Source organism: Chanodichthys erythropterus, chromosome 16, assembly GCF_024489055.1.
Source record: "Chanodichthys erythropterus isolate Z2021 chromosome 16, ASM2448905v1, whole genome shotgun sequence".
Taxonomy (NCBI): domain Eukaryota; kingdom Metazoa; phylum Chordata; class Actinopteri; order Cypriniformes; family Xenocyprididae; genus Chanodichthys; species Chanodichthys erythropterus.
The window spans coordinates 16,837,203-16,858,020 of NC_090236.1; the positions used below are offsets into that span (position 1 = coordinate 16,837,203).

Genomic DNA, 20,818 nt, shown 5'->3' on the forward strand with positions numbered 1-20,818 from the left:
TTTATGGTGTGGGAGTGGCATATGTTAGTTGTCACAATGAGCGAGAAAGCTAAATCTCGAACCTCTGGGAAATCACCAAACAAAACAGGAGTGTCTGTTGGCAAAAAGAGAATGCGACAGAGCTCGTAATAAAACAAGAATCAACATTGCCTTGGTTTTTCGGAGATGGCGAGAACTGAAGGATTAGAAATGTTATAAAATGGAGATGGCATTTTTATTACTCAACAGGTGAGTAGGGTATTTTATTGAACATATAAATTGTCATATGTAGCTCTCTAACAGAGTTAATTGTAAAGCATTATCTTTTGTGAAGGATCATTTCATTATGGTTCTTGTTGCACTGTGCTGGAATTTATTTTCAAGGAAGTACCATGTCTATTAATGGGTATACCGTAATGTCTTCCGCTGAGATCCTTTCCATCTAAACTGGTTGTATCTCCTTGTCCTAGTAGTGAATGTTTTATGAGCAGTAGGATAACCATATTCATACACACAGTCAAGTCATGCAGAGGCGAAGCACAATCAAAACGATGTTCTTCCACAAAATGCATGCAGTTTTGTTATTTAACCGCTAGATGGCCAAATGTTACACAGTGTACCTTTTAAACTATACATTACTTTTTTTTTATTTTATTTTTTTTTATTTGGACAATCTTTTTTCATCTTTCCTTCTCCTTGTATAATAATTTTATAAGCACTTGGGGCAAGTATAAATTCTTTATCATTAATTATTAATCTTAATGAGTATATGACCAAAGATTCTGTAAATCTCTTTGCAGACAGTGTCATACACACAGTTCCTGTATCCAACCAATGTCCTGGGTCGTCGAAACACCATTGACTCCACGTCCTCTTTCTCTCAGTCTCGCAATGCCAGCCACCGCAGCCTCAGCCTGGCACGTGCCAACAGTAACCAGAGTAGCCTTGATACAGGTGTGTGTGCCAACAGCTTGTCATGGCTCTTTCATTTTCCCTCAATCTTCCTAATATGTTCTGACAAGGGGCTGCTTGTTCAGTTTAATGAGCATTTTGGTAAAACCTCAGTTTAATAATGTATTATATATTTTGCTGGCTTGAGCAAGGTCATGAACTTCTTGATTAAAACAAAATACTTACCATATTGTTGAAATAATAGTCATCCTCGGTTCATACGCTTGTCTCGGTGCGTATCAGAAACTTTGCTATTCTAAATGTATTGGCTACATAACTAACTAGTGTACTTGTTTAGACTATTTAGAAATCTCAGGAGATGTATAGTCTGTTTATATTCCCTCTCTTTTCTCATAGGAAATGAACTGGGAGATTTAAGGGAGTACGACCCAAATCTTCTGGATGACCCGCAATGGCCGTGTGGAAAGCACAAAAGAGTGCTTATCTTTCCCTCGTACATGGTGAGTTATCACATCGCACTTGACCGATACATATGTGATTTGTTCCAAGTCTGTTTGTATTTAGTGGAAAATTGCTGTTTTGTAACCAAAATGTTTGATGCCCCTATATATTATATTAGTATTCCCTTTTCTAAAATAAAAGATATATTATAATATAATACAAAGCTATATTTTTCCATTTTCCTTTCTTTCTTTATATTTTATATATATATATATATAATATATAATATGAATTTGTTTACCATTACAGGCACATATATAGATTTACACATTTCTTTCTTCTAAACACTCGATATTAATATGGGCACCAGCCTCACTGCAGGCTCGTCTTTATTAATTTTTTCTTTTTTCTTTTTGTATGCTCTTTTATGTTGTTGGAAACTGTAATTATTTTTTCAAATAGCAGCTACTGGCTGAAAGTGATTTTATCATGTTTACGTAACAGAAGACTCTCTGTTCATTTCCTATTCAGCTCTGTTTGTGTTATTGTATTGTATAGTAGACACATACTTGAACTCAAAAACAGTCCAGGAGACGGCCTTCCTCTTCCTTCTATTGGTTATTTAATTCTCGTAACAATTGCTATTGTGTTCTATGAAGGAACGTTTCTAGCAAGAATGTATAAAGGAATTGCCTTGCAGTTCCCATGCACATTATTTAAGGATAAAAGAACCCCAACCCCGGACATTTACGTTATTATCATCTCATAAGTGCATACAACAATAAACATGCATTAAAGTATAGATATTATAAGCATTAAACTGTAACTTTGTGAGCAGGATTGAGCATGCAAGAAAATCCCCCATCTTGAATCTGCAAGCCGTTTATAGAACAAAACCAGACAAAACCATGTTTCAGTGACCTAGTGGAGACTGTGGCTCTTTCACCCATGTGATATGTGTGTACTCATAAACCGATCAGGCATAACATCATGACCATTAACAGGTGAAGTGAATAACACTGATTATCTCTTCATCACGGCACCTCTTAGTGGGTGGGATATATTAGGCAGCAAGTGAACATTTCGTCCTCAAAGTTGATGCAGAAAAAATGGGCAAGCGTAAGGATTTGAGCGAGTTTGACAAGGGCCAAATTGTGATGGCTAGAAGACTGGGTCGTCAGAGTATATCCAAAACTGCCACTTGTGGGGTGTTCATGTTCTGCAGTGGTCAGTATCTATCAGTGGTCCAAGGAAGGAACAGTGGCGAACCGGAAACCAAGGCTCATTGATGCACGTGGGGAGTGAAGGCTGGCCCGTGTGGTCCGATCCAACAGACGAGCTACTGTGGCTCAAATTGCTCAAGAGGTTAATGCTGGTTCTGATAGAAAGGTGTCAGAATACACAGTGCATTGTAGTTTGTTGGGGGCTGCATAGCCGCAGACCAGTCAGGGTGCCCATGCTGACCCCTGTCCACTGCCAAAAGTGGCAACAGTGGGCATGTAAGCATCAGAACTGGACCACGGAGCAATGGAAGAAGGTGGCCTGGTCTGATGAATCACATTTTCTTTTACCTCACATGGATGGCAAGGTGTGTGTGCGCCGCTTTCCTGGGGAACACATGGCACCAGGATGCACTATGGGAAGAAGGCAAGCTGGCAGAGGCATTGTGATGCTTTGGGCAATGTTCTGCTGGGAAACCTTGGGTCCTGCCATCCATGTGGATGTTACTTTGACATGTACCACCTACCTAAGCATTATTGCAGACCATGTACACCCTTTCATGGAAACAGTATTCCCTGGTGGCTGTGGCCTCTTTCAGCAGTATAATGCGCCCTGCCGCAAAGCAAAAATGGTTCAGGAATGGTTTGAGAAGCACAACAACGAGTTTGAGGTGTTGACTTGGCCTCCAGATTCCCCAGATCTCAATCCAGTCGAGCATCCCTGGGATGTGCTGAACAAACAAGTCAGATCCATGGAGGCCCTACCTCGCAACTTACAGGATTTAGAGGATCTGCTGCTTGGTGCCAGATACCACAGCACATCTTCAGGGGTCTAATGAAGTCCATGCCCCGATGTGTTAGTATTGTTTTGGCAGCAAAACGGGGACCAACACAATATTAGGAAGGTGGTCATAATGTTATGCCTGATAGGTGTATGTGTCTTTGACAGCCAGTCTCAATGAATATCCACACTTCTTTACAGACCACAGTCATTGAGTATGTCAAACCCTCTGACCTGAAGAAGGACATGAATGAGACTTTTAAGGAGAAATTCCCTCACATTCGTCTAACACTGAGCAAGATCAGAAGGTAAGGAAGTTGGTATCCAGTCTTATCATTCTTCTGATAATTGTATGTAAAGCTTGTATTGTTGTTAAAACAGCCTACTGTATTTGCCAATGTGATGGCAAATACAGTACAAATGTTGGATCAAAACATGGGATTTGTAAAGAAGAACTGAGCTGTTGCTTTCATCTGTTGGACAATTATACAAACATAACAAATTCCGTAGACACTGAAAGAAAAGCACAAGTCATATCTAGAGACCAAATACATAGTTGGGCCGAGTAACCTCTAAGAACACCCTAGAAAGTAGCGTCCACCAAGCAATGTCCTAGCGACCGTACACAACATCCTAGCAACCAAGTTTTTCACAGCCAAATAGTGATGTCTGGTTCTTGAACGAATTGTTATTTTGAGCCAGTTCTCAGGAAGTAACCAGTCAAGCCGGTTCACTATTCGTACTGATCACTGTTCACTAATCGAACTAATCAAACTTTAGTTCTGGGTTGATGATGCAAGATGCACAGCCAAAGTAGCACATCCGCACTTCTGCATCAATATCTGTAATTTGTGCTGTAGGTACGAAACTTTTAGGAAACGTATATCAAGATGTAGGCTACTCAATATTGGTCAGTTGTATCCAACATAAAGGATCGGCAAATGAAACTGTGACCACAAACACCATTAACTTAAGTGAATGAAAGGCAATAATCAGCAATTTGCACTGGACTTCTCATCATACAGGCAAATAACATTTATATATTTTTTCTAGTTAATAATTTAACATGCACTGTCATTTTGAGTGTTTGTCACAAATAGCCATTTATGAAGAAACATGTTTTTTTCAGCCAACATTTTTCAAATATCAGCTTTCAAATTATTATTATATCTAGAAATCCAAACAATAAATGTTGTTTTGTTGCATTTAATGTGGTGGAAGGGAAGTCAATAATTCATTTTTAGTCATCAATAATATATTTATAAGTATTTCATGTTTAAATAAACTTGTCAAATAATGATTGAGTCGTTCAAATCCATTTTCTCAAAAACAAGTTATGACAGCCAGTATTTATATATCTCAGAAGTGCTTTGGTGTAGAATAAAACACAATGTATTTCTGGATCAGAATTATTCAAAATGATGGAGCAGATCACAAACATCACATCATTTATTATTCTAGAGTATCTGGAACTTTACCAAATCTTGTTTCTGACATCATATTGCTAATCCTTGGAAAGCAGTGAAGAAATGAAATAATTCAGTTATTCAATCACGATTTAATCCTTAACACAAGTCTTAATTCTTTTCAGAGTTCAGGAAAGGTTGGAAGCAAACCAAAAAAATGGCTAAATTATTATACACGTGCTGCAAGTGTGAATGCACAAAGTCCAAAAATTGCCAGAAAAAAACTTTATCAAAGCAGATTGTTGTTTTATAAAACATCTCTTTGTTTCTGATGGGCTGCTAAGCAGAAAGTGTAGAATGATTTGGGACAGAGGTCTTTAACCCTGCTTCTGGGGACCCACTGTCCTGCAAAGTTTATTTTCAACCTGCTTTAGCTCACCTTCCTGTGTGTTTTGAAGTGATCTTGATGAGCTTGATTAGCTGCTTCAGGTATGTTTGATTAGGGTTGAAGCTAAACTCTGCAGGGTTAAGGTTAGGGTCCTTTGAATTGGGAGATATCAAGGGTTACAGCAAATAGTTTCTTATTCATTCACTGTTCTTTTGTACAGGAACTACAGACAAGCCTTTCAAAGTATCACAGTATTTAAAGTATTGTAAAAGTATTTGCATTATCATATAACATCTGAGTAACTTGAGTACTGATGAGTGTGTGGCCTTTTGTTTCGTGTTTTAGCCTGAAGCGAGAGATCCGTAAACTAGCTCAGGATGAGTGCGGCTATGAGGAATCCACGGTGGCCATGGCCTTCGTTTACTTTGAGAAGCTGGTGCTCCAGGGTAAACTCAACAAACAGAACCGAAAACTCTGCGCCGGTGCCTGTGTCCTGCTCGCAGCAAAGATCGGAGGAGACCTAAAGAAACACGAAGTCAAACACCTGATTGACGTGAGTTTATTTTTGGCTTTTAGCTCATTACTTGAAGAATTGAGGGCTTGCAGCCATAGCTACTCAACAGATGTTAACAACTCAACATTCCTTGACTTTGATTGTTTGTCTTAGTGAATAACAGGCCTTTGGGATTAAAAATGGACAAAAATTAGCATTCTTGTTACTGTGTATTTTTGGATGTTTCCATGTTGTGTAACAATTGCCTCCAATTGCTGTTACATAATGAGAACCCCGGATCTCTTTCCTCCTAGAAACTGGAGGAGAGGTTTAGGGTGAACCGTCGAGAGCTGATCGCCTTTGAGTTCCCTGTTCTGGTGGCCCTAGAGTTCAACCTGCATCTCCCAGAGCACGAGGTCATGCCCCATTATAGACGCCTCCTGCAAAACTCCTAGCGACAGCCCCCATCAGGGGAGCCCTCTTTCTCTCCTGATCTTCTCACCCCTATGCACATCGCCAACGTCCACTATCATCTCCAGATGTTGGAAAGAAGACACTGTTCCACTGTTCTCTTTTCAGCCAAAGTGACAACTCCATATCAAACTTTTTTCACTCTAAGAAGCTACTTTCTAAAGGGAATAGCTTTTCCTAGACTGTTGATTTCCCCATTCATTTAAGACATTTTAAGTGTTCATTTATTTTCCAACTTACAGGTGTTAAAGCTCAAGTGTTAAAAGGAATAGTGAAAATGGTCATCATTTGCTCACCCCCATGTTATTCTAAACTAGTATGCTGTTGTTTTTTTTCCATGAAACACAAAAGCAGAACTTTTTAAGGAGCTTTATGTTGTTATTTTCCATGCAATGAGTTCATAATGACAAGCTCCAAAAAAACAAACAAAAAAACACATTGGTCCATTCATCTTGTGCCCTATATTCCAAGTCTTCTGAAGCCATACAATAATTTCTTGTGAGAATACTGAAATTTCAAAGCGATGGTTCACCCAAAAATGAAAACTATTCTAAACCTGTATGACTTATGACAGAAGACATTTTTCAAACGATCAACTTTTGCGTTCCAAAGAGGAAGGAAAGTCATACAGGTTTGGAATTACATGAGTGTGAGCATTTTTGGGTTAACTGTCCCTTTATTTGTAATTTGCTGAAAATCTCTACTGAAAAACTTTGTTGTGTTTCATGTAAATAAGAACTGCATACTGGCTGGAATGACATTGAGTAAAACAAGTTGAGGTTGAGTAAATGATGACAGAACTTTCATTTTTGGATGAACTATTCACAAGAACTGTAATTCTTTTTAATGCAGAACCAGTTTGGACTGTTTGATTTTTGCATTCTTTCCACAGATTACAGTATTCCTGTATTTTTCCATTCTTCACATCTTCCTTAATCCCAAAGTTTGACACTCTGCCAAATCTAACTAGTTTCACTGCACTCAATCGTTCTTGTTTGAAAGCCTTAAAAAAAAAAAAAAAAAAGGAAAAAAAAAGTCGAATGATCCTGAACTCGCGCAAGTATGTGACTGTTCTTCGCTGATGTTTCCTTATGTACTACAAGTGCACTTTTCAGGTTTTGTGTATGGCAGACCTTTTTGGCGTCTGCAGAAGCTCTAGGTAGAGGGGTCATCTCATTTCTCATTTAAATTCATTTCAGCCAGCATTCCCTCGATTCGTGTTACCGCCAAGCAAAAATATGTTGCAGTGGTATCTCCAGTGGGACTTTTCTACAGTTCTTAAGGGGTACATTTACGTACCCCTGTCGACTTTTCTACCCTTGTGCATTGACTTTGACAGTTTAGTGGTGTGGCTTGCTGCACTTATGGTTACTGTGTCTGTGCTCTATGTTAGAGTGTATTCTGAGCACATTTGTAGTGCTACACTGTATGAAGCAACATCAGGTCATACCGCTGATAATCAATGCTAACTGTTTGGCCTAACTAGGCCTAGCAGTGGCAGGAATGAAATCTGTATGACTAATATGCTACGGTGTTGACTAATGCATGTACACCAAAGCAGTGTTAACTTGCGTTTGACTTGTAAACGCTACTTTTTAAAAATGATTGATTTGATGATTATTTTGAATCCATTTCCTCTGAACCAGATATTGGTTATCACCATTGGTGGTACAGAATTGTGTGTAAGCTGAATTTTATCTCTCAGCGCACAGTTTGTGTTACTACATTCATAATCCTGTATGTTTATTATGTTCACTATGCACTACGCAGTTCCATAAATCAGTTATAAACAACGAGATTGATGCAAAATAAAATAATTTGAGTTGAGTATCTAATAGCAGAAGGAATTAAACACTTTTAGAACAGTAACTTGCATTTAACCACTTGATTCTAAAATGAATAATGCCTAGAATGTGAAGAGTTATAAAAGAAAGAACAAAATTTGGCCTTGTGAAATGCACTTTAGGATTGTTAGCAAGTGACTGGGATGGATGCCTACAACCGATGAAACATTTGTACAATGCAGATACATTTGTGTAAATATGCTGCTTTGCTTGTTCAATAAAAAGCTAAATTTTGAGAAATGTTTGTTGCTTTCAGATGTTTTATTTTATGCAAGTTCTGAAGAATGATTCAATATAACAATATATTGCTGTAACCTTCTTAGGTGCTCAGTTAGACCATTCTGTCATTTTAAACATGCTTAACCTGCTTAAAAAGAAACACAAAAATGTCACATTACATGTATGTAGCCTTTGACCCTTTAACTGTCACTACAAGACACTTTTTACAACTGTCACTTTTTTTCTTTTTTCTTTTAGTTGTGACATTTAATTTAAAAAGTTTTTGACCCATTTTTTAAAATTATTTGTATTATTTTTGTTTTGTAGTATTGTGAAGATACTTTTTTGGTTTCTGCTTTATTATTATTATTATTATTATATGTTTATATGATCCATTTGCCTAATTTAATACCTTGGTTATAATAACAAAGCAATTAAAAGAAATTACCCTATTTATTATTAGAAGCTAGCATGTGTATACACGACAACTATGTACTAAAAATGGAAAAGTTTTTCCATTTGCGTTTTTCACATACAAATGACAACGTTGTCAAAATGATCCCCGGTGACACGGATCCGTGAAAACGACTAAAAACGCTGTATTATCCATGCCAGGCCAGTAGTTGGCGATGACACTTTGTAAAGAAACACGGTATCACTGGCAAAAGTTTGCTTTTTTAGGCCCCCAAAACTCGTCGCGTAATGAACAGCCAAAACGTGTAAACGGAAATGCCCCCTAAATTAACAGGAGAAAAGTTAATGTATGATATTATAAAATATAGATATAGATTAAAAAAAAAAGTGGTGCAGGGTCCATTTTCGTTAAACAGTAACTTTTTGCTGTGTAACTCCATTCTGTACTTTTTGAAAAAGTATTGGGGGGAAAAAAGCAGAACTTCAGAAACGTTTCATCAACCTAACCTTAATAACCTGGCAATTTCAACATTCATACTGACACTCTGAGTTTACATCATCTCACATCCTTCAGTCCTTTCTCTCTGCAACACTCAAGCGTCTGTTTACAACACACTATAGTCTCATTATCTTACTGTTTATCTTATGTAATACCACAATGTCTTACCCACCAGCTCCTCTTCCTCCCTCCTAACAGGGACCATGATTAGCACTTTGACTGCTGATTAAAATTTACCAGCCATAAAATTGTATTTTGCATTATTTTAATGACATTTACAATTGTAATTTAGCAGTTGTGTTTATCCAAAGCAACTTATAAATGAGGAACATCACAAGCAATTTTTCAGGTAAATGTCTTTAGTCACAACTGATGTTTTCTTTAATATAAACCAAATTTACATACTAAAGCTAATTTTTACTCATTTGATCCTTGTCGAATGTTAATTTTTGTCAATGCTTCTAACTTCAGAAGAATGTTCTACTACTTTACATGTTTTCACTTAATTGATGCTAAAATATCAGATAGCTTAACTCCAATGAGACTTAGTGCATTCTGACTCCAAAGTTTTCAGATATGCTAATTCACACTCCACAATGTAAGGAGATACAGTCTATTCCTCAACTGACCCTCTGTACGAGCTCTATTCCCTCTTCACGTGTATCCGTCACATTCCCTGTGAGTATCTACAACAATGCTGCACTACTTGCGTTTCACCACTACAAATGTTACACCTCATCTCTAGTGCCATGGCAATCAGTAACTGCAAGAATCAAGTTCACGAAAATGCCAATGGCATTACCTAATGCTACTTTCAATCCTTCATCAAACCATAAACCTGAGCCAGGTAAATGTACTGGTTATTCTGGGTCGATTAGCTACTCTTTCCCATTTATCCATGCACATGATGGTCCAGTTCATCTATGAACTCCTAGATGAACACAGGCGACTCGACAGTAACACATTTCACACTCATGCTAAAATAAAACATGACTGCAAACATGAATACTAGGCCAATGCATTGCAAGTGTGTGGTCCCATTACATATGTAAATGTTGAAGTAAGAGATCACCTTCAAAAGTCTGTGCTGTAGAGTGTTGTTATTCAGGCATAGCGAAACACCTGTCAAACGTTTAACCAAATTTAACTTGCTCAGCACTATTCTCTTGAATCTGTTGCTATGACTGTAGTTGACCTAACAAAGTATATTAGTAGAAAATGCATGCACACTATTGTGGCATCTTCTATTTTAGGACTCTCTTTAGGACACTCTGCTAAAAAAAAAGATCTGCGTGGACATCAACAGACTGAGCTGATGCTGAAAATAACATCAGACACTGTACGCAAGACAGAGTGGAACACAGACAAAGTATGCTTTGGACTTAGGACACACATTTACACATTCTAATCGAGCAATAGCAGGTTTTCGCAAAGTCAGGGGAGTCCAGTCATGCTCCTGGAGGCTCAATGTACTGCAGAGTAGCAGCAACCTGCCCCAAAACACTTGCCTGGAACTTTCTAGTAATCCTGAAGACCTTGATCAGCTGGTTCTGGTGTTTAATTAGGATTAAAGCTAAACTCTGTAGGATAGTGGCCCTTCAGTAGGATTTGACACCTCTGGTCTACGCAATTAAATAATAGAAGGATTAAATACACGTTGTGTGTCATTTGTAGGCCACACAATGCCAGCCAGTGCCAAGGACCATTGTTGACAGATTTAACCTGTATACATGCTGGATGAAGCCGAGCTAGACCCTGTACCAAATGGCACATTTCATGTGCACTTGTAGTCTTGCAGACTTACAATGGCTGTTGCATGCATGTGTCCATGAAGATGTTAGGGCAGCCGTGCTCCTGGAGAGCTACCCTTCGGCAGACTTCAATCCCAACCGTGCTTCAACACACCTGCTTGTGATTTTCAAGTAACTCTGAAGACTGTGATTAGCTTGTTCAGGGGTCTTTGAATGGGGTTTGAACTGCAGGACTCGGCAAGACAATAGGTGTCCAAGAGTAGGGTTGGAAACCCTTGCTATTAGCGTGTCCTATTTGTCATTTTGGGTTTCAAAAGGGTGCTCAGTAGTGTGCAATTTGCGGCCGTTGTGTGTCTTGAATCTGAAAAGCAGTCAAAGCAGCGTTACGTATGTGGATTTGGAGGAAGACAATGAGAGATTAGAGTGTCATTTGGGACAGGACCAAAGCCGTTGCAGTCTTTCTCAAAGTCCACATGATTCAATGCCACTTTGGCCTTGTTCCAAATGGCACACTTCATATACAGTCTTGTGAACTTACAATGGCCACCATGTGCATGTGATCGTGAAGTGCACGAGAACGTAGGGTGTCCCATTTGTAATTTTAGTTTTCAATGTTCACGAGCACCCCATTTGCAGTCAATATGCATCCTCAATGCGCACTTGGTGCGAGAACTGCAGCAGATTTCTTCTCGACAGCCAAAGTGGCATTATGTCACCAAAGTGTGGACTTGTAGGAATACCACAAGTGTTTAGGGTGCCATTTGGTACAGGGCCTTTATCTGTTGGGTAGAAGTCTGCTGCAAAGCTCACCTTAGTTTAGGCTCAGCATAAGTTCACATCGACAGGCCAAGGCGATGCTTGTGACATGCACAGATGGTGGCTATTGTAATCTCGCAAAACATCAAGTGCACATGAACTGGGCCATTTGGGATAGGGCCCTACATTTGAATCTGTTAGTTCAACTTAGACTGGTGTGATATCAGTTGAACTTCCTCAACAACCTCACTATTTTATCTGCACTCATTCACTCACAAACTTTAATACAAATCTCCACTTGCTTTCTTAAGAAACAAACTGTTATCACTAAATATCTCTTTTCTAGAAAGGAAAATATAATGTCTATTTATCACGAGTGGCCAGCTGATGTTGACACATATTGCAGAGATTATGTCTGTTATTTGACAGGTGAGCAAACACTCCATTGTTCAATGTTATGGGCCGATTTCATCAGCACTAAAAGTCTGCTGATAGCTTTCCTTTTGCCCATTAAATGACTACAACAAAAAGTAAACCATGTACATTAGTCAAAGGTGTTTTGATTTAAAGGATTTAAATATGCTAGAAAGACCAGACATTTCATTTGAATTAATCCACACACACACTTACACATTATTCTAATTAAATGCTAAAAGCTATTTGTGGTGTATCTGTCAGAATATGAACTGAAATACAGCTCTTGGAAAAATACATAAACAACAGTACACGAGTCCCTGATAGTTTGTAATAAGAATTTCAGAGCAGCAGCCAAAACATCAGACGGGCTCTGAAAATGTTGTTCCCATAGCTCTGATGCAATCGAGAGGAAGGGTTTCAAGCGGAGAGTGAATTCTGACACAGTTCCAAGGTAAACAAGGCCCGGTCACACCAGTCTCATGCAGCAATAAAAACAAAGACATGGGCCTGACCGCGGACACGATGTGCGTAGCTTAGCCCACCCCATTCACCAACTAATTCCCCCTTCAGCCTGCAATAAAAGCCCTTTCCTGATTTGAAATTCCAGAATCTTTCCTGGACACACATTGGTCACTCTCATTGTGGAGAAATATGTGTAAATAGTCAAGGTATGCGTCCTTTCACTTCCTTTTCAAATGGTTGGAATTTTGGCTGAGGTGGCAATTTATCTTCTTCCTCTGGCTGCGGTGACTAAGTTTTACCCTCTTGGTTCCGCTCCATGTGTCTTTATAAGGCAGTTTGTAAACAAGGAAGTGCTTGAAAGCTTTTTCAATGGGCCTAATTGAATGTGGCCTTGTGAAGTTTGGCCAGAGGTGGCTCTGAATGAAACGACACAGACTCGCTTCACGAAAAAGCACTGCGGTTGGGCCGACGAATCTGATCCTGGGCTCCTGCACTTGAGATGGCTATGTTAATGGCTATCCAGTTCCTTTCTCTCCACTCGTGGCCTGTTCTCCTGTCAAATGACCCCAGTAACTGTGAGCCAATGACGCAAAAAGAAGACACTGAATTCCAGATGCTTATTTATTGATGGCGCTGTGAAATCGACTGGCCCCGCATTACAAGTGCCTAATTCTGTTCAATTCAATTTAAGAACTGGAAAAGGAAAACACATTTTGAATCACTGGTTAAAAATAGAGATAAAAGCACAAGTACAAATAATGCTGTTTTTTAAGTGTCTAGATTAAACCTATAGGTAAAACTGGCCTTTTATATACTATTTTGGGAAGGTTAGGAGCAGAGGGTGATTTTTATTTTAATATTTGTAGCTTTCACACTTTATTTATTTATTTATTTTTTTAAAGAATGACTCAGTTTGTTTTAAATTTTGACTTTGTTTCAAACTATAGGGCCTTTGTGACAGAACTGAAACTTGAAATTGTAAGTTTGCAAAATATGGTGCTGTATTGCGTAAGCTGCGTGTTCTTCTTTAACACCAGTAGAATCTTTCACAGTGACAGTGCATTTCATTGCCCAAATACACTGCAGAAGAACAAAATAATGTTGGTTTTGTTACAATCTTATTAATAGCATAATTCCAGGCATTTTTGGAAAGAGTGCAAGAATGCATAAAGGAAAAAAGACAAGAAAAAGAATGCTGGCTTGAAACTGTAAGGTCAAAAAATTGCCAAGGTCATATAGTGGGAGGTAGATATAAGACTCCTACACCCTTTTGAACAAAACTCAGCACTTTTGTAATGTGAACTGATTTCATTTAATTTTTTTCAATACAGAAACATAAGCTAAACACCTCACTTTCTGTCTACTACTGTTGGCTAGTGCGGGTCTCAGAAGGGACGATCCAAAATGCTTACATAAAAAATGAGAACCCTAAATTTACTGCCAGCCTAAACCAGAGGAAATCAATATTTTATTGTCTCTCCACCACATGATGCAAGAAAGAAACATGTTAATAAAAGATTAATTGGCAGCTAGTATAACAACAACTCTTAAGTGGCAGTCATCTCAGGTCAGATACTGTCATAGCTTTTCTACTCAAATACTGTTCTTTTGTCAGTATTATTAGAATGTGCTTTAACATAATTCTGTTTTTCCAAAGCCATTTAATGCTCTCCTGGACTGTGTGCACAGCAAACATAATTTAGTGTTGACACAAGATTGTGCTGACACATCATAAAAGCTATGCAAAAACATAAATGTTAATAAATGCATTTGTAATGTATCCACAGATGTGAGAAGTAGGTCAGCATGGATATAGCGTTGGGCACTGATTCATTAGGCCTATGTCTCCGTTTGTCATTACCAATTAAAGAATATCTGGCGCCATCGCACGGTTAAAATGAAAACAACACATTTGCCGAGTACTTCATTGGAATAAACTGCAACTACCTAGGGCCTCGCTATCCTGGTGTGACAAAGTATAAAATAGTTGATCAATTCTTTGTCTGACAGTGCAGATTTTGGCAAGCATGTTTTTTTTTTTTTTTTTTTTTCTATCAATGTTCAGAATCAAAACTACCAGTCGAGAATCTTCATTCTTAGTCAAACTGTTCATGATTCGGTTTGATTCGGACCGTTCACTCACGCACTGAATCGTTTACAACTTTTCTCACACCGAAATAGGAACGGCATACTTAAAGAAAACAAGTACAGCGCTGGATGAGGTTGATATTTACCTTAAATTCAGTGTAGCTAGGAAACAAAGCTTGCAAACGTCTTTGTCAGCGTCAGGGGCGACTGCAGGATTTTATCTCAGGGTAGGCTACACACAGAACTTTTTTCAAGTTTAGCTGTTTTAAAGTTCGTTTACTTATTTTGAGTCTGTTTTAAACATTGGCCACGTTCACACAGCAGCAGAATACGGTTGTCAGTCTTGTAACTTATTTGTTACGTTCACACAGTATGGCGTTATTTTACTGCCAAATTTACTTTCTGCTCGCGTGCGGATTTCCTTTGTTCCCGCACAAAACTGGACGCGCGCTCTCAAATACACAGTTATGGCAAGCCAAAAGGTTCAGAATTACGCTATAGATTAATCGCGTTTACAGTCAAACGGCGTCAAATGCGGCGTTTTAAACAGTATTTGCGCCACAAAATAAGCCGTTGTGATTACAAACGCTGTAAAAAAAAAAAAAAAAAAAAAAAAACGCGCGAAAATCCGACAATGACGCCCTATTTAATGGCGTTTTAGTGTGTATGAAAAGCGCAGATTTTTGGAACAATCCAACCGTCTCCATTGACTTTGTATTGCGTGAGGCTGCCTCCTTGTCTTTTCTGACATATTACAAAAACAGAACAATGCCTAAATGCTGCTGTGTGACAAGGTGTACAGCTAACAAGCTAAAAAACAAAAACAAAAACAGAAATAGGTTTTTATAAGCGCTGGACCCCAAAAAACAAATGTTTCCTATAGTAATATGACCGTTGTGCTCTGTCTCACTGCCTGTATCCACTTTTGTGTCCTTAAACATTCGTTTTTGGGGTCGACAGCTTATGAAAACTTATTTCTGGTTTTTTTAGCTTGTTAGCTGTACACCTTGTCACACAGCAGCTTTTAGGCATTCTTTTTTTTGTCATAAGTCAGAAAAGACAAGGAGGCAGCCTCACACAATACAAAGTCAATGGAGATGGTTGGATTGTTTTCCCCCCGGTGGGCGTGGTTTTCAGATTACACTAAATGCGCTCTGTCTCTATAGAGTACCTCAGGGGTGACGTGTTTTTGTAGGCCAACCCAGAAGTTAGCGGTGCACGGGTTCCCTCGGTTGAAAGCCTATGCATTTTTCCCATAGACTTTTGAAAAATCACAGAGAATAAGCTCTATGTTTAACAAAGGGTTATGACACTTACACGTTTTGTCTATCAAGATAATATTTACAAGTTAAAACAACATTTATACATTTTGAAGCCTAAATAAAGTTGTCAGATATAAAAAGCTAACAGTAGGCTATAAACGGACTACAGCACACCATGGTCGCGGATCAATGTCGTCACCACCAAGCTTCCTCAAAATGTAAAAAATAGACTTTACGGCGTTGGAACCGGAAGCCCTAAAATGCTAACTCGCTTCCGGGTTTTGCCTACAAAAATGCGTCATCCCTGAGGTACTCTATAGTATAATGAGTCACGCCCATGATTTCCACAGACAGTAGGTATGAATGGTTTTCACCCAATCAATGGTAAACCGAGTCAGACCAGACCAATTCAGCACGGATCATTTTAGCCAAAGGATTGCCTATATGTACAATAGATAGCCTATAACTTTGTGGATATTTTCATCCAACAACATATTAATTAAATATTGCACCTCTTTATCTTAATGTAATTGCTAAGATTTCATGTTCAGCAATACCTACCCATTCTATGAATATTCAACTTATTTATACCTTTCACATTAGTAAATAACTGAACACAAGCTTTAAGTAATATTTCCAAAATGAGAAATCGTCCCTAGTATAACAGAAGCGAGATAGTGTCATATCATGTGGTAGCAGTTGATAGCCTGCTTGTTCTGCATCGATCGCTGGTTCGTGGTCCGCTCTTAGCAATAGGTTGAAAGAGTGTATTTGCTATAAAGAAACATCCTAATCCTTTTTTGTGAGCTGATTTTTACGATATCCACCTTGTTTTAGGTGGACCACCTTTTAGGAATCACCTTGTTTAAATTCAAAAAACACTGGACGAAACAAGTCTTCATTCATTTCAAACGATATTGTAATGAATTCATTTAAATTAATAAATATTTTTAATAGGCTAATTTATAACATTTTACACATTTCTAAATATACTGATTTATAACATTAAATTAGTTGTTTAATATTTTGTTTTAAATTAATGTTTAATTTAATGTTTTGGTCCATGATTTTGGCTAATATGATGGTTTTTCATAAATCATTCAGTGAGGTTTAACCTGTAATGTGATGCAGTTAGACAAACAAGCTTATTAATATAGAAATCATCCAAGCGCCTCATTCCAAGCCATTTCTAAGATAGGCCTACATTTCATTAATATTATTAAATATTATTAAATTGTAAAGAAATTAAATATCCATCTTTGTTGAAAGAATTCCAGGCACAGTTCACTCTCAGCCAATAAGATTCCACGTAGCATTTTCATCGATCAGTCGTCTATTCTGATTGGTTGATAACTTTTGAGATTAATTTCCAGTGCAAGAGCACGGAGAGATTCGTGAGTGCGCAGGACACAGTTTGAGCGCACATGCAATATCTGAGCAAGAGGATAGGCAGTTCAAAAGAGAGCACTGTATATTTGAGAGTGCGCGTCCAGTTTTGTGTGAGAGCAAAGGAAATCCGTGCGCCAGCAGAGTTTCGCGCTCGCGCATTACATTTATGCGCTCTTGACATTTGGCAGTAAAATAATGCCATATCGTTATGGTTACTAGTAAGAGAATGCGCGCTTGACTGAGTTCAGTTTCTGTGTGAATGGGAAATTTCAAGACTCACACCTGTAAGTAAATGCGGTTGTCAATCCCAAAAACTGACAGTGTGAACGTGGTAAATATTAATTATCTGTAATATCATTTTTCATGTGTGAAAAAAAAAAAAAAGGCAATTAAACAAAACTAAACTAACCAATCAGATTTCTTCTCCCCCATCCCCCACACATACACACATTTCTTTTTACAACACACAAATGCATGCATTTATTTATTCTTTCTCACTTGCTTTCTCAATGTCATGATTATACAGATTAACGATCAGTTTAAAAATTATGTAAAAAATAAAAACAGCATTAATTAACGTCTTCTCATGGTACACTCTCTATCACGCATGTGAACTCTGTACTGCGGGTAACGCCCCAGTATTAATGAAATGCCAAAAACAATAAAATTGATAAGTGCACATTAATTAAAAATAAATAAATAAACACTGCAACATTCTATATATAAAATAAAAAAGTCAGTTTTTATTTCATGGTGACTAATATTATGTCTTTTTAAAAGTATGCTTAAGTGTACTTTTTCACAAGGGTGGACACAAGCACAAACAAATGAAACTATTTCCATTTATTACAAATTAGTATCTTTATTTCAAAAATTCAAGGACTGTTACCCATAAAGCACAAACATTAGACTGACGTTACATTAATGAGATGTACATAATCTAGCTTTAAAAAAAAAAAAAAGGGGAAAAAACAAAACAAAAAACATGGATACGGTCGTCATAATGTTGCCAACCCCTAACAGTGAAATATTTTTAAATAATCACATCATGCCCACAGTCCACATCAATCCCAACCCATCTTCATAAAAAATAACCATTTATTAGTACGCCAACGCATTTTTGCCCCAGGCATACTTTGAGTGTTCCCCAACCACATTTATGAGGTACCAAACATGTTTAGCAGCCTTTCTGAAGCTACATTGTGTTAGTAACTGAATTAAGCAGGCAAATCCCAAGGAACGTGTGTTTAAACCAAACAGCAACGCCAAAGTGTACACTTGTGTTTTGGTTAATTAAACCTCAGGTTAGCCTAGTGGCTAAAGTCACTACATTAATGCTAGCACTCCCTTTCTTAGCATGTCAATGCTAATTAATGCAGAACAGCACAACTTTGTAAGTAAACATTTAAAAAAAAAAAGAAAAAAAAAAAAAGAAAGAAAGTAACGTTTATTATTTCCCACTGCAACTCATTTTCCCAACTTTGTTAATTAACTAAGACTAAAGTTGTTTTACTGCCTGAAATCCACACAGTTCTGGTAGCTCTAGCAGTAAACTGCTAGTCGTCTGTGTAAGACGTGATTCTTGTCATAGCATCACAATACATCAAGTGATTGTCCATCATGGCTCATTGTTGGCCGTTCTTTCATTATTTGTGAATTTAGCTACTTAAATTAAATATGCTAACAGAAAAATGAAAAGGAATACACACAAATAAATAAAAATGATTAGTCACATTTCTTACACGCATTCATACAAACAAACAAACAAACATGTTGCCCTCTTGTTACTTTTGTCTCCTTTGTTGTCTTGGTTGGTTTACCGCAATGATTGCAGCGTTACATGAGGTTAGAGCTTGCTTGGATGCTTACACACATTCAAGGAAATGACTGTTGTCTCTTCCACATACACTCTCCTTACTGAATCATTTCAATACTGAAAGGATCTTCCAAGTCTGTCCTTCAGAGTTTAGGTTTATTTGGTGGATGTTGAAAGGAAAAGCTGTGTAAAAGAGGCCTTCTGTACACCCAGAGGAGAGTCCTGAGTTAAGTTTGTTCCTATACGTGTAACATGAAAATGTAAAGCTGGCGTAGTCCACTGCCATTCAGCGTCACAGAGCCGTTAGTAGATGAGTCGCTCTCTCTCTGTACCCACAAACCTGTTGTGAGCAGCCATGACTTTTGCTTTATTTACAGATGGGCCTGTGGGAAAAAAAAAAAAAACCTTTTAGAACTTCTTTCATCAAATTAAAGACATTTTCATAATTTCTATTCCTTTAAAATCACAAAAGCTTATATATTGGTTTAGAAAGCTTCATATGGCTTCATAAATCTAGGGCCTTATGAAATTAAATTTAATTTAACCATTAAAACTGAATGGAGAAAATTTAAATGGAACAAAGCAGAATCCAGAACACACAAAAAATTAGTAAAAAAATTAAAGTACTCAAAATTAATTCATTGAAATCATGGAACTAATACAATTTAACAAATTATTAAAAGTCTGTTTTAGTTTCATAGGACCTAAAATGTAATTTACTGGTTTAAATGGTTTCATTTAAATTTTAATTCTTAAAAAGCATGAACTAAATTCATAAAACGAACAATTTTTTTTTTTTTTTTTTTTTTTTTAACAATAATACAGCCCTATGAAAGGTTTTCTTTTTTCAGAAATTCTGTGTTGTCTGTTTTAATTGTTCTGCATTTATGATTTAATACCAATGTATTCTCAAAAACGGTGGTAATCAAATGAATGCTCAAAACATTACATTTTAAAAGATGAATCAAATTGTTAAATCAAATGAAAATTTAACAATCCCTTTTATTTTTTTAGGCAAACAAAGTGCTGCACAATAGAGGTTTATTGATAAAATTAAAAAAATGGAAGTTATTCCTTAAAGTTATATATATATATATATATATATATATATATATATATATATATATATATATATATATATATATATATATATATATATATATATATATATATATATATATATATATATATATATATATATATATATATATTATTACTACTTCTACTACTTTGAGAACTACATTCTACTGTACAATAGTAACTCTGTCACAATTTCTTCAAGTTAAACTGAACTTTTATTTTGACGGGTTGTGTTCAAGTTTCTGTTTGGGTGAACGATTCCTTTAAGACAAATTGTGAATATTAAAATGTAGTGATTTACCTGCATAACTGAGTAATACAGGCAGGAAGATGAGGCCGTGAGAGGCTCCTAGCAGGACAATTGCAAGATACATGCGGAAGTAGAAAACCTGAAAGATCTGGGATTTGGACAGGGCGAGAATCAGGATCCCACCAAATTTAGTGAGGGTGATGCCGCTAAACACCTGCGGAGCCAGATCAGTGTGTTAGAAAGTGTTTAAAAAAAAAAAAAAAAAAACACATGTGTAACAGTATATTGTATCTGTGCAGCTCTTAAAAGTGACAGCAGCCAAATAAACCTAATGCTGACTTTGTTTTAATGTTAAACAACAGAGGACAAAAAAAAAAAAAAAAAGAAATCACTCACTGCTCTTGATTAATCCCTTATTAAAGTTACAAAAGTTATTCAATCTATATTTAATATATACAGTGAAGACTATGCAGTGCTATT

The 20,818-nt window shown here is 37.2% G+C and overlaps 2 protein-coding genes across 3 annotated transcripts in view; one reads left to right on the plus strand and one right to left on the minus strand.

Annotated features, from left to right (window-relative positions):
* cables1 (Cdk5 and Abl enzyme substrate 1) overlaps positions 1 to 8,153 on the plus strand; it is a 29,642-nt gene extending 21,489 nt beyond the window's left edge. For both annotated transcript variants that reach the window (XM_067363384.1, XM_067363385.1), the window contains 5 exons: positions 780 to 933; positions 1,288 to 1,391; positions 3,535 to 3,641; positions 5,473 to 5,680; positions 5,935 to 8,153. In XM_067363384.1, coding sequence (XP_067219485.1) covers positions 780 to 933; positions 1,288 to 1,391; positions 3,535 to 3,641; positions 5,473 to 5,680; positions 5,935 to 6,075 — 714 coding nt within the window. In that variant the 3' untranslated portion in view covers positions 6,076 to 8,153. The remainder of the gene's footprint in view (positions 1 to 779; positions 934 to 1,287; positions 1,392 to 3,534; positions 3,642 to 5,472; positions 5,681 to 5,934) is intronic.
* Positions 8,154 to 17,774: 9,621 nt separating this feature from the next.
* npc1 (Niemann-Pick disease, type C1) overlaps positions 17,775 to 20,818 on the minus strand; it is a 30,029-nt gene continuing 26,985 nt past the window's right edge. The window contains exons 24-25 of the mRNA XM_067362951.1: positions 20,390 to 20,552; positions 17,775 to 19,391 (exon numbers count right to left, since the gene is read on the minus strand). Of these exons, the coding sequence (XP_067219052.1) occupies positions 19,312 to 19,391; positions 20,390 to 20,552 (243 nt within the window). The 3' untranslated portion in view covers positions 17,775 to 19,311. The remainder of the gene's footprint in view (positions 19,392 to 20,389; positions 20,553 to 20,818) is intronic.